The sequence below is a fragment of the Xiphias gladius genome, chromosome 18 (genome assembly GCF_016859285.1).
Source record: "Xiphias gladius isolate SHS-SW01 ecotype Sanya breed wild chromosome 18, ASM1685928v1, whole genome shotgun sequence".
In the NCBI taxonomy this organism is placed as follows: Eukaryota; Metazoa; Chordata; class Actinopteri; order Istiophoriformes; family Xiphiidae; genus Xiphias; species Xiphias gladius.
Genome location: NC_053417.1, coordinates 20,981,752 through 20,995,399, shown reverse-complemented (window position 1 = coordinate 20,995,399; position 13,648 = coordinate 20,981,752). Strand labels below are relative to the sequence as shown.

General features: G+C 39.0%; 1 protein-coding gene and 1 non-coding gene across 2 annotated transcripts; one reads left to right on the top strand and one right to left on the bottom strand.

The window, feature by feature from the left end:
* Positions 1-792: 792 nt before the first annotated feature.
* Positions 793-9,354, bottom strand: zgc:113278 (uncharacterized protein LOC541528 homolog). The gene is made up of 11 exons (XM_040153292.1): positions 8,968-9,354; positions 8,084-8,144; positions 7,836-7,954; positions 6,564-6,680; positions 6,421-6,479; positions 5,299-5,383; positions 4,091-4,161; positions 3,646-3,750; positions 3,406-3,549; positions 3,081-3,241; positions 793-2,917 (listed from the first exon to the last, which is right to left on the bottom strand). The coding sequence occupies exons 1-11, from the start codon at positions 9,085-9,087 to the stop codon at positions 2,844-2,846; spliced, it is 1,116 nt and encodes a 371-aa protein (XP_040009226.1). The 5' UTR covers positions 9,088-9,354; the 3' UTR covers positions 793-2,843.
* A 3,437-nt stretch (positions 9,355-12,791) lies between these two features.
* trnak-cuu lies at positions 12,792-12,864 on the top strand. Its single transcript has one exon. It is a non-coding gene; the product is annotated as a tRNA-Lys (tRNA).
* The last annotated feature ends 784 nt before the right edge of the window (positions 12,865-13,648 follow it).

The following is a 13,648-nucleotide window of genomic DNA, read 5'->3' as shown; positions in this document are numbered from 1 at the left end:
GTCATCTGATGAGCAAGAAAAGCTTACAGATGGTTTCACTTTGCAAAAAAAGGAGTTTGTTAGTTCTACATCTGGGCTTGTAATCACAAGTACAAAAAAACAAAACAAAAACAAAACAAAACAAAAAACAAAAACACCTGCATTACTGGAACAAATAAAACACTATACTGACCAATTGCTCTTCTGATCATATTTTTAAACTGATGGGTGGATGACTAGTGTCATTATGACGGTGCTTTTCACTATCATGAAACATGTATTTGTGAAAGCTGCAGTATACACCTGCAGCATAGTGTTAACTGAGCACTGATATACAACTGAGTTCACTTTGCTCTAATAAGGCCATGAAGTTAAATAAACCAGTAGGCTAAGTAAATTTTTTACACTCATACCACAATGTATAGCCACACTAACAGTTCAGCAAGCTTCATTCTTATATAAAAAAAACCAAATCATATCAATATGGATGCAAAACAAATATTCACACGTGTGTACTGAACAACAGTGAATTTCAACAGTTTCCCCTCTATAAAAATAGCTTAAAAATCTGACACATATTTTAGTACAGTGTTGGGTTAAGTTGTTTTTTTTTTCTTTTCTCTCTTTTACATCTGAGACAGTTGAATAACCGGCTGGTACATAAGTCCTCTGCTCCTCCTTCCCTCCTATGACACTGCCACACACAGACATAGGGCTTTGAAGACCACCAAAGTCCTAGTAAGTAGCACTAAAGGGAGCAAAAGTGAATGGCATCTTCTACTCCTCCCTGCGCTGGACTAAAACTCCAAACTCCAAACTCCATCTGTCTGCAGACGGGTAGTACAGTCTTTTCTGTACCGACATGCACAGTGGTTTAGTAGTGGAGCAGGACTTGGTCCATGACAGGAAAGCGTATGGCCAACAGTACAATACATGTGCTCCATAGCAATGTCAGGATCATTGAGAAGGTGAAGCAGGAGGCACAAAACATGCCACATTTGGCAAATAGAAATAACAAAATCTCTCTCACACAGGATAGGGCATCTGAGGGGCAGAGACAGAACACAGAAGCATTTAGTAACCAATATCCTATAGAACATACTGTACACCTATCCACAACTCAGTGTTTTACACATAGAAGCATGTTTGGAACGGAGACAGGCCCAACAAAAGTGAACTAAAGGACAGGATATGATGTGAAATATAACCAACAGGGCAGGAGTCAATGAACAGATTGTCAAATTTCATGCTCTGCACACAGGCAATATTTTTTTTTTTAATGAGACAAGCGATAAACATCGTTGTCATCATCTTTCAGGCCCAGTTAATTCACAAACATACACAGTAGGCAAAACAATACTGTACACACACGCGCGCGCACGCACGCACACAAAAGAGGTCACAGGCATACAAACTCATCCCTCACAAACACACTTCCCATTGTAATATGGGATGTAACTTATAGTATAAGTGGTGAATAGCTTGTCCCCTGATACCCAAGAATAAAAAGAGAAGGCAACAGAAAGCAACACAAGCAGAACGAGTAATACAACCCACTGACGTTATAAGGACACTTGAAGAAAGATTGTATTGTTTGGATTAACTGAACGCAGTTGCTATGTACCGCTGTGTTTGCTGGTTATAGCTTTTCAAAGCATATAAAATAATAACTATCTGTAGTATATGACAAAAATAAATAACTCAAACCTCTTGCAGCAGTTGTAAAAAGGCCACTGAATGCCTCTGTGTGTGTGTGTGTGTGTGTGTGTGTGTGTGTGTGTGTGTGTGTGTGTGTGTGTGTGTGTGTGTGTTTGTGTGTGTGTGTGTGTGCATGTGTGTGAGAGAGAGAGAGAGAGAGATGCAAACTCAACAGCACAGGTAGGAACTAGCCATAAAGTCTTTAGCCTTTAACCATCATGCATTGACATTACCATATAAAAGACTGAAGGGCAGCCTCAAACACTGTTTCTTGTTCAAGTTTCCAATCATGCCATTATAAAGATATAACTGTATGCTTACAGTACAGCTTCACAGGTTACAGTACAGCTTCCTCTTGGTAAGTCACCTTACCTGGATGAACCCCTGAAACAGGCGGGTTACCAGGCTAGTGATAAAAGCGAACAAAAATATAAAAGTGCCTCAATCCTGTAAAATGTTGGATTTCAAAGGCAGAGGCTGTCAAATAATGGCAGTAAATGATCAAGGAGTTAAGTACAAGCTTCAGTTTTCTGGCTGACGCTATGTCAAATACCTAAATAGCACAAATCTTCCTCTGGAGCGATTAATTTAGGATTCTCTCTAGACAACAGAAGAATATCGAAGTGCTGTCTTACAGAGCAAGAAAGTCTTAATCGTGGGACATGAACCAGTGGCCTCTTTTACAAGTTTAACTGAATACAGCCCAAACTTAATATGACACCCCGTACAGTTACTCTGTACATAACACTTTATATTAAGTTGTCCTGAAGTTAAAATTCACTTTTTAAGGTACTGTGATATTAACTAATTCGATGTCAAATTACTGAAGAGCAACTCAGTTTATACCCGACAAGTGATCATAGTTTTACACAAAAGGACACTTTGAAGAGCTAAACCTATCCTGTTAAAGCATCAAAACCAGCTCTGCCCTGCCAACGTCCCATCTGCAGAGAACCCAAATTAATAATAAACATTTCTAGCAGACAGTAACACTGAACTTTTTCAAAAGGGGGGATTCAACCCCAAAGGGACAGTTATGTAAGGTTTCTTAGTGCGCTTAAACATTTGTTTTGGAGAGCAGTAGACAAAATTTGAAGTTGTGTAAAGACATAATGTCTCATTGTCAGAACTCCCTCACTCAGTTTTTTCTTCCAATTCTTCCATCTCTATGAAGCTTTGGCTTTTCTTGCCCGTGGTGATGTTTTATCCTCAGACTTCAAAACCCCATTGGCAGCACCTCCTGACAAGACAAATGCATAGAAACATCCCTGACTAAGGGAACATACCGTACAGCAAACAAATCTTACACATCAAGTGTTCGAAATACAAACTGAAACATACAGTGGAATCACTTTGTGTCTGTTCGGGTGACTGACCAGATGCTGAGGCGCCTGAATACTCACCCCTTGTAGGTTCCCTTTTGTGAGGCTTACTCTTTGGGCTGACCGTCTTCTTCTTTGAGGCCTGGTTCTGGCTGTGCTCCCTCCACTTTTTCAACTGGAAGTTAATGAATTTCCACATCATCCAGGCCTGTGTCAGGCAGATAGCTGCCAGACAAGTCATCCTGAGGGGGGTGGGGAGGACACGTTTCAAGAAGTTAAAGCGATTCAGCTTGTGAACAGGAAAACAAAACTTAGGCTTTTTGTAGACTTTAAGTATAATGCCACAGGTAAATTAGCTGGGTTCGAGACATTAAGGGCTCTTCAGTCAGTTGCAATCTGAACTTGCCTTATGGTGAGTACATTGAAGTTGCCTTCAGCTAGGGAAAAGCCCTGGTTCTCTGTACGGGGCAGCCCAAAACCAAACGTCAGAACTGAGAGTGTGAGGGTGAGGAGGCGGGCGATGACAAAAAGTAGTGCCCACAGAGTAAAACTGCAACGGGAAAAAAAAAAAAGAAAAAAAAGAAAACTGCATCAGGTTGTTCAGACCAGCAAGGTGCTTCTACCCAGCAAATACTAAATACAATACCCTTTCTGCTTGTTCTCATCACTGAAGTAGAAGAGGCGTGAAGCGTGGAACAGGAGCTCCACCAGGTAGTGAGGGACCAGCAGCACCAGGCCCAGTCGGTGGAGGCTGAACAGAGAGGGGGACAGCAACACTTAATTATGAGAATTACTATGAACTACATATTCTCTTCTTAGAGAACTTGCCTTTGGACCATAGATAAAGCATTTTCATATCCATTTGGAGTAGTTAATCACAGAATAGTGTGCAGAATTTGCTTCCTTACACTTCACTGAGTAGGAAAAAGTAAAACTGCTTTCAACAATTTCATGTAGTGCTGGTTTGAAACATGCTCAAACATTACCAGGAAAATATTAGGCCTTTGAGAGATTTCCTTAGAATATGCTTTTGAAGAGTCTTTATTCTAGGATACACTAGCAGGGCTAGAGAAACGCATAATTTCACTCACTTTAAGACGTAGGCACCAGTGATGTGGACAACATAAAGGCAAATGTAATAGAGCTGGCGGGGGATGTCCTCCTGTAGAAAAAAAAAAAAAGGAGAAGAGAGCCTTTGTTAGTAACAGCAGATGCTCCATGTCAGCAACAAAAAGTTGAGATGACAAGGCATTTTTATGTAGTCTTACAAGATTTAAAATGTTGGCCATGAAGTATTTATGTAAAGGTTTCAGTGATTCTATTTACTGTATAGTGAAACATGCTTGAAGAGCATTCACTTTTTTTCAGCTTGTGATCAATAATGACACCCAAAAATGTATTTTCATTTACTCTTTCAATTTTAATTTCAACACTATTTATTTCTATTTTAACCTTTTCATTAATCACTTTGTTACTGAATATCATAGACTTTGTTTTATCACAAATGTTTTTTTTTACTTTCACAGCCCATTAACCAGTCATTAAGCACCTTTAAGCTTTGAAACAATGATACATTTTCTATGCAAATTAAATCCTGGCATCTACTTGGCTCAAATTTTCTCTAAAACAATGTATGTATGTCGATCTCACACACGTGCAAGATACTTTTTCAATGGAATCGAAGAGAGGACAATAATAAATAATGGCTTCTTCAGTTTCTTGCTAAGTCCACCAAGAGTTTTATCAGAGTAAAAAAAACACCTTAAGTCCTCCTTGCTTGTTTTTTTTGTACTGCAAAAGACGTGTGACAGTTTATATTTAAGCCTGTGTGCTCTGTACTGTACACCTGAGCAGCCCTCAGCTGATTCCTCATGGAGACACATGAAAATGCCAGCAGGGCTTAGCAGTGGTTAAAGGGACATTAACCAGCGGAGGTATAAAAACCACTGCACTCATCATAAGTTACAGACTGCAGAGGCCATTGCACAAAAACATTTATTTTACTTAGACAGTAACTAATATAATGAAGATTATCTTTATGTGGTTTATTACTCCTGACAAATAGAAAGGCAAGAGCAAGGGACTCAAGTTCCTCACCACTTCACCTGTTAAAAGGTAATATGGATGACTTGTCTGTAAAACCCATATTAAAGTTGACAGCTTTTTCTTTCACTAGTGCCAATGTGCCATCTCATATCTGCAGTACCACTCATTTCAATAAGTTGCTGCTCTGCTAACCTTGGGCAACATACAATGTGAAACATTTTTCAAGTACACAATTTTTTTAGTTGACTCTTACCTTCCGTACTTTTTGAAAGTAAAGCTCAGGGAGTGCATGGAGCCAATAGGCAATTTGGCAAATATAGAAGAACTTGACCTGAAAACTAGACACAAGACAAGTTGTGCAGAGGTAAGAGCCTGGGTGTTATTTCAACATGGACACAAGTTATACCATATTAATATACAGTAGATTGTGTTGTGCATGCTGTAATGTTCTGGAACTATTTAAAATAAAATGACATGCACGACATTATTTTAAGGGGCAATGTGTAAGAATTGGCCAACTGTCAAATTATTACTCGAAACATATAGGGGGGAGTAAATAACCCGAAAGTTGTGGTGACCACTCGTATTGAAACGAGGAAATGCACTCTTTGGTCTCTCCTCCCTCCTCCCCTTCCCCTGTGCCATAGTCAAGCTGGCCATCAGGCATACGGGGACAAATCCCAGTGGCAGTAACCCCCAAAAAATCCAAGCTGAGCTTGAGGAAAGAGTGGAGGATTGTTGCAAGAGAGGATGGCTGCAAAACAGGTTTATAGCCTACCCACAGATATTACTTCTTCATCCTCTCATGTTGGACGGAGGGCAGACTGGATGCTACAGCTTATCACTATCGCCTCTTGAGGTACAAAGTGGTATTACAAGACAGGACGGGTTGGCGCTAGCTGGTTAGCATGCTAACTTCAGTAGATATCTGTGCAAGACAATACACAGACGTCTTTGAAATAACTTCAAAACGGTTATTTCTTCACATTCAGTTGATAATCTTAGTTAATTTTTGAATGTTTTAAACTAAAATACTTACATATTACCCCTTTAATATGCAGTGACATGCACAACAAATCAAAACAGTGAGAAAATGAGAAGGAAACACAGCCTGACCCAGAATCCATAACATCATCTGTGTAGCTTGACACCATTCCTCATTGATTGTTGATATTAAACTTTGATAGAAGATAATAAGATGACTCCCAAAAATTTAAAACAATTTAAAAAAAAATATGCATGCATCATGCATTATAAAAGCAGAGCTGAATCTGTTGAAGCTCAAAATACATGAAGAGTTTTGATTTTTCTGGGATCAGTCACAGTTATAAAATGTGATCTCATGATGAGCAGTAGTCTATAAATCTTAACTTACACCATGTGAGTGTGTGGGTAACCCTCCCATAAGAAAGTAGGATTGGTTGCAAAGTCCTCCTGTCAGAGAAAAAGAGACACTGCATGAGATAAAGCCCAATGACGGCTGAGACAGTGTGTTTCTGTGACTCCTGAATTTCATACCGCTGTTAGGATGCTACAGCCCCAGATGAAGGAGAACAGGTAGAACGCTGCAAGCTGACCAGACTCATTGAACTTGCTGTGTTTGGTTTTCGATAGGTGCAACCGCCTGTTCATTTTCTGAAATTAAGACATAATATTGCACAAGATGAACACATTAATCCAGCATATCACATGTTAATGTGGGGGACAGTTAGTACCTCCCTCTTTATTATAAAAGTGTGGGTGACTTTTTTCAGTTACTCACATCTCATTTCAAAACTAAGATAATTCTGGATTCATTTTCACTACTTGGTTAGTGAGAAAAGGGAGGTGGTGTATATAAAACTGCCTTTAACTGAGTTATAACTGTCACAGATATAACATAAATTGTGTAAAAATAAAGAGAGCAGCCATGCAAATTTTCCGCTTTTTCCTACTCCAACGAAATTTGTAATAGCAGAACCTGTCCAATTAAAGGACAGGTTTGCATTTTTTCAAGTCTGTCTTCAGTCTGGGCGGCTCAGGATGTAGAGCCGGTTGTCTGTTAATAGCAGGGCTGGTGGTTTGATCCTCCACTGCACATGCTGAAGGCTCGTGGGATTTTGGGCCCCATTTCTTAAACTGTACATGCATTACGGAAGGGATCTCTTAACGGCCAGTATGAACAGGAGGAATAATTACAGCCATGTTTAATTTTTCATATGGGCAACTGATTATTGTTTTAAGACAGACATGAAAAAATATGAACCTGTCCGTTAAGAGATATGGGTATTAAAGAAAAAAAAAAATACTTATACATTGTAGAGGTGGTACAAAAAAGATTTTTTTTTTTTTGGAATAAAGGAATATAAAAATATTTTTTTCTCTTATTGATATCTTACTGGAAAATGCTATCAAAGCCAAAAGATATCAGTAGGACCGTTTCAGTCATTGTGTTTATTGCAAGGTGGAAGGATGGGTTTTGATCACTAACAAACAGCTCTCCAAAAAGAACAGTCGAGCCAGAACAGGATCGACACATGGTAATGGAGCCTATGATACTTTTGATTCTTTTGAAATGAAAGACTATACAAAGACTGTTGTAGAGTACACTGGTTGGGTCAGCAATTCTGATTTACTATAATTCATGTAAAAAGAGACAAGCTGCAAGCTGGTAAGTTAGTGATGGAGAGTTTCTGTTTCATTTATACCTTGTTTAAACATTTAAATGAAAAGACCAAGAAATAACAAGCCAGTGTTACGAAGGTAAAAATATGTGACACAGTATGATGGGTGCTGATCTTAGATACTCACGTCGAGAATATATTCTTGTATCAAGGCATGAAGGATGACCGCAATAAGCAGATAGAAAAACACAGTGGCTACATCTTTAGGTCCATACTGGTAAAGGTTCACTGGTTCACTCTTCTCATCTGCAAAAAACACAGAAACGCAAAGTTAAAACTTTTAGAACCTAAAGAGTGGTTAAAGAGGCAGAATATGCAATCAAGAAAGGGCTTTTATTTAGAAATGATTACTGGCAGATAAACTTGCTGACTCACCGAGAACTTGTGTTACATTGTACTGGACTGTGATGAACATGATGGCAAACTTTGCTGTGACCTGGAGTGCAAAGAAAGAAACAGGATTAATGGACTGATTCTGAGGCTGATTCTGACAAATGAAAAATGACAAGTGAAAAATTCAGTCTTCATTTCATGTACAAATGTGATGAGTGACGACTGCTGCGTCACTGCAAGATCCTGATTTCACTGATTCCCATAACTGGGGTCTGGGGACATCCAGAGACTGCCTGGTGGGGCTCCCAGGGGTCTCTACCAAAAATGAAGTATATTTTAAGTTCACTGTTTTTGCTACAATGACTATCATAGTGTCAGGATGAGTGCGTACCATGGGCATCACTTTCCCCTTAATTAGAGACATGGATATTTTTGTACAAAGCTATAACCCATATCTATTATCACAGATTAAGGTTGATGAAGACCAAATCTGCAGTGGATGTATATATTCATAGTATTTTCAGTCTGGTGGCTGGGTTTGGGTGGAGACAGGTTAGTGGGAGGAGAGGTATCTTGTTTCATTCATACGTGACTAGGTACTAGTCAGCTACAGTTGCTCTGTCAAGCCAAAGGGCTGGTGTTTAAATGTGTAGCATGCAGATATACATTTAGCCTGATCATCTTGTTGCTAAAGGCCAGATACATGTATCGATTTGCTATTGAGGCAGTGGATTAGCCGACTGGTATATGACCTGTAAGCTATACCACTGGACCTCCTCACCATCTTCCTTCGCTATCAGTGAGACACATGAGAAGGGAAGGAGAGAGACGCGCTAGCCGTCCTGCCCCCGGAGTGCTGCTGTCATGTCAGCTAACGACAGCTAGCAGCAGCTAACATCAGTAGGCTACTACAGTTCACACAGTACCTCGAACATCAGGCCGAGGAGGATAATCATGGCCAAACATGAAACCATATCGGCGTGATTCTGAATCACAAACTCGTGGCTCAGCACCGGGGGGCTCTTGTTCTTCTTACGGAAACCCATGGCTCTCCGATGCGGCTCTCCCTTCTCTGTATCCGGGGCTGCCGTCACTGAGCCTAGCTGGGTTGGAGCTAGCCTTCCCCCGCTGCACGTCTCAACAGATGGATGTTAGCGCTGCTCTGGGCCGGTCGCTCCTCTGCAGTCCGTAGGCACAGTGAACCGCTGCTCATGTGCTTAAAAACCGTCATGAAGATACATCGTTCAGAGCCAAACACCACAGCACAACACCCACTTTTTTCCTCCTGGCTGGTAAAATCAGCGGACGGGCCCTCCCACTTCAAAACCCCTTCTATGAACCGCCCAGTGCCGTTGACGTAGAAGGAGAACCCAGGACCGTGGTGCCTTCACGTGCCCCACGTAAGAACCTAGTGTTCAAGTTCAATTTGCACACAGGAGAGATACTCAAAGCGGATGCTCCAAACTCACATTGTATATGGTCTGAGTCGAGCACTGTTTGGGGATACGTAGTGTTTTAGCACAAGACCATCTGAAATGATAGTACTGTTTGGAAATGGCACCGTACACCAGAATAGTAAAATGGGATCACCTACAGGGCAAGGCAGCAAATGCCCTAGGACCTCCGAATCCAAGGGCCACCACATGGCCAGATTAACCTCCTAGGGCCCCCAGGGTAGACATTTGTTGCTGGGCCCCTATTGTCCCCCACTATACATGGCCATGAGCAGTGTTAACTGTTAAGGGGTCTCCGCTGAGACCCCGGTTCCCATTAAGTCCTGTGCAAACAGACCTCCTCAGCTGAACCAAAAGCGCAAGTTTATTTACAGATATGCTCCACATGAGCACTATATGAACTAAAATAATAATGATCGTAAAACAGCCTTGAATATGCCTTTTTCATTATTTCCCAAGCCATCCAGAAACCAATCAGTACTCTAGAGCTCAAAAAAATAGTTGGTTAGTCAATTAGTTGACTGAAAGAAAATGAATTAGCAGCAGTTTCAATATTCAATTCATCATTAATTGATAAGTCTTTCTTAAGCAAAAGTGCCAAAAATTCAGCAGTGCCAGCTTCTCAAATATGAATATTTGCTAGTTTTGTAGGTTTTCTGTGATAATGAACTCAACATGTTTGAGTTTTTGACTGGTGGTCTAACAACAAAAGCTGAATATGTTCACTTGCGCTTCAGGGCATAAAGATAGGCATTTTAAACTATTTTCTGACATTTTGTTTACCAAACAGTCATTTGATTATTAAAGAAAATAATTAATGATAACGAGAATAATTGTTGATTGCAGACTTACAGTACTTCTATAATGAAATTATTCTACCTCGCCCAAGGATTTCTGTGTGTTACTCAATACGCAGAAACAATGGCAGCAACAAGTTAGCTCAATATAAAGTTAAACAATTAGGGTCTTAAAACTAGCTGTTGACACAGAGTCCCTCTACAAGACCAAGGCCACAAGATGGAGGATGGAAGACCCATCATAGTTGATATTGTACTTCAGTTGCAAATTTCAAACAAATTTGTGATTAATCCAAATTGTACAGTATTATGCATTTGGTCATGAATGATCAGATGCTTGCTTTTTTATGGTAGTTTATTTTTATCATCATTTGTAAATTGTTTGTGTTTTGTATATGGTTGGTTTCTTGTGCTGTTTTTTATGTACCATTTTGTTGAACTTTTTGTTTTGTACTATTCTGCATGTATTTTATTGGTAAGATTTATTTGTTTTAAAAGCCAATCTAGGGACAGCCAATGCAAATTAGCACAGGCTAAAACTGGCATTTGGTTCAGGCTATATACTTATCCAAAATAAATATCAACTTAGGCAGGTCCTTCAAAGTCTAATTTTAAGACCTTCATTTATTTTATATCACACCCAGCACCAACTGCTGACAAGATAATTTAAAAAATAGAAATCACTGCCAAATGCAAGGCACACCAATGTAGATGTCCTGCTATAAATATTATCACTGTACCTGTAATAATGACACTAATACTCAGTTTCCATCATATTTCTGTCGTGACTGTGTCACAGAGCCGTTGGTGTCCATGGTAGATACTGATGCCAGTGTTTGTGGTGGTATTGTATCGTATGTGGTATTGTATACAATATGGTGGGGACCAGTGGTGAAGGTAACTGATTACATTTACTCAAGTACTATTACATAAGTAGAATTTTGAAATACTTTTAGTTTACTAGGGTTTTTCCATTTTACACCTCTACTCCAATATACTGCATTTCAGAGGGAAACACTGTACTTAAGTTGCCTCAAATTAAGATCTGACATACAAAACATAGAATCAACTTATAAAATGTTTTTTTTTGTTATAGATTAAACCACCTGAAAGTATAGAAATCAGTTAAAACTTGCGTCACCTCCAACTGCCACAACACTAACAAACTTCATTAATGCATCAACAGAAACAATCCAATAATGTAATATATATCATAACCCTCTAAAAAGAGTTGGATAGCAAGTACATTTGTCTGATAATACTGTAGAACCTTTTACTCAAGTAAGATTTTGAATGAAGGACCTTTACTTGTAATGGACTATTTTGATGTTGTGGAATTTCAACTTTTATTCATGTAAAGGGTGTGGGTACCTCTTCCACCGCTCGCACGGACAAAATATTAGAAATATAACAACTATTACTTTGACATGGCCTCATACGTGCAGTATTTTAATCGCCTGTCGCCTGGCACTTTATTTTGAAAAAAGTGATTTAGGAAGTAGCAATTTGATTTTTTTTTTTTCTTTTTGTTTGTTTGGGTTTTTTTTGGTGGCAGTGCTCCCGGCTCCCAAGACAGTTACGAGGTAATAATTCGTTTGGTGGCAGCATTTGTGTGTTCCCTTAACTAAATTATTTCCAAAACATCTGTGACTGTGACAATGGTATCCGAAATCAAAGTAACCTTAACGTACGACCCACGCGCGCACACACACACACACACACACACACACACACACACACACACACACACACACACACACACAGAGAACGCTTAAGTTTCCTCTGTCATAGTTTGCATCAAAACTTTGTCATATCCGTACACAAATTTACTGTAGATAACAATGTAAATACAAGGCTTACGCAAGCGCCAATAATCACAACCCTGTTATAACAAATAAAATCGATGATTTGCATCTCAAACACAAATAGTTAGCAGTCTAATAGACATGGCGTGCTAATAAAAAAAAGGCAACAATAACAAGTGTTTTCGTTCAACCGTAAATGTAGCAGATCAGTTTATTCTATGTATGTATCTATTACATTTTAAGTTTAGTAGTACAACACAAAACAAATATTTGTCTATACTAAATGAGTATTTATTATTATTATTGTCATTATTATTATTTTTAACCAAACAAGTGTTACAGTAACATAAGATGCTGTAAATGTAACACTCACCAACTAATTCTTCCACCGAATACAGTGTGTGTGTGTGTGTGTGTGTGTGTCTATATATATATATATATATATATATATATATATATATATATATTTATATATATATATATATATATATATATATATATATATATATATATATATATATATATATATATATATATATGCTATATATTATCGCTAGAGGGCGGTCTAAGACAGACAGGGATACGGGAACTAACCTTCCCGCTCTGAGTTTGATGGCGCTCACCAGACGACGTACGTTTTCAGTCATACATACAACAAGGTAGATAATGGTGATCGGCTGATGGTTGCACTACAGCCCGGCTAGCTCAGTCGGTAGAGCATGAGACTCTTAATCTCAGGGTCGTGGGTTCGAGCCCCACGTTGGGCGGAGTCCTTTTCCCCTCTTTTTCCCTCCTCACACCGAGGGACAGCACACAAGGTTCCACTGTGCCCACAGTGGCCAAAATAACTGAAAGCTGTTTTCAAGTGTGCCGGTTTGACACTTCTCTCTTTCTGTGCTACTCAATAATAATATTCATGACCATAGTTTGTGTTCGTGTTACATTTAATTGCATATGTACATACATGTGTATAAGATTAGAGTCTGTTTCTATTTACTTGGTGTATGGCTGGGTTAAATAATGGAGAGGCCTTTCATTATAATGCAGACTGTCACTAAATTAAAACCATGTTAACTTTGGGAGTCATGGTTGTGTTGGTGATTACATCACATGACAATGTTTTTCCCTAATATTTGGACACACCCTTTACATCTGCAAAGGAGTAAAATAAACACCATTAAGTACAATGCAGTCCAGTACAACACTGTGAAGCACAGCTCCACGAAAGGACATAGTTTTGAGTCAAGAACAGATACATAGAAACATTTCAAATGTCCCTAAAATTGTATTTATGGCAGGGTTGTTGTGCACGACTTCATTACCTTTAATGTGTTTCTCTATTTTTCTGATTACTGAGCATATTACTGCCTGTCAGTGTGCTGCTAAAAGTTAAAAGCACAAGGAAAAAAAAAAGCTGCTTTATCCAGCTGCATTTAATTTTTGATTACTCTAGGTCCTTTTTCCTTTACAACACACTATAGAAGTGTTTGCGCTATATTATTTCATTTTATCTGCCTGATCTTTTTTTTTTCCTTTTGCGGACTGAATTGC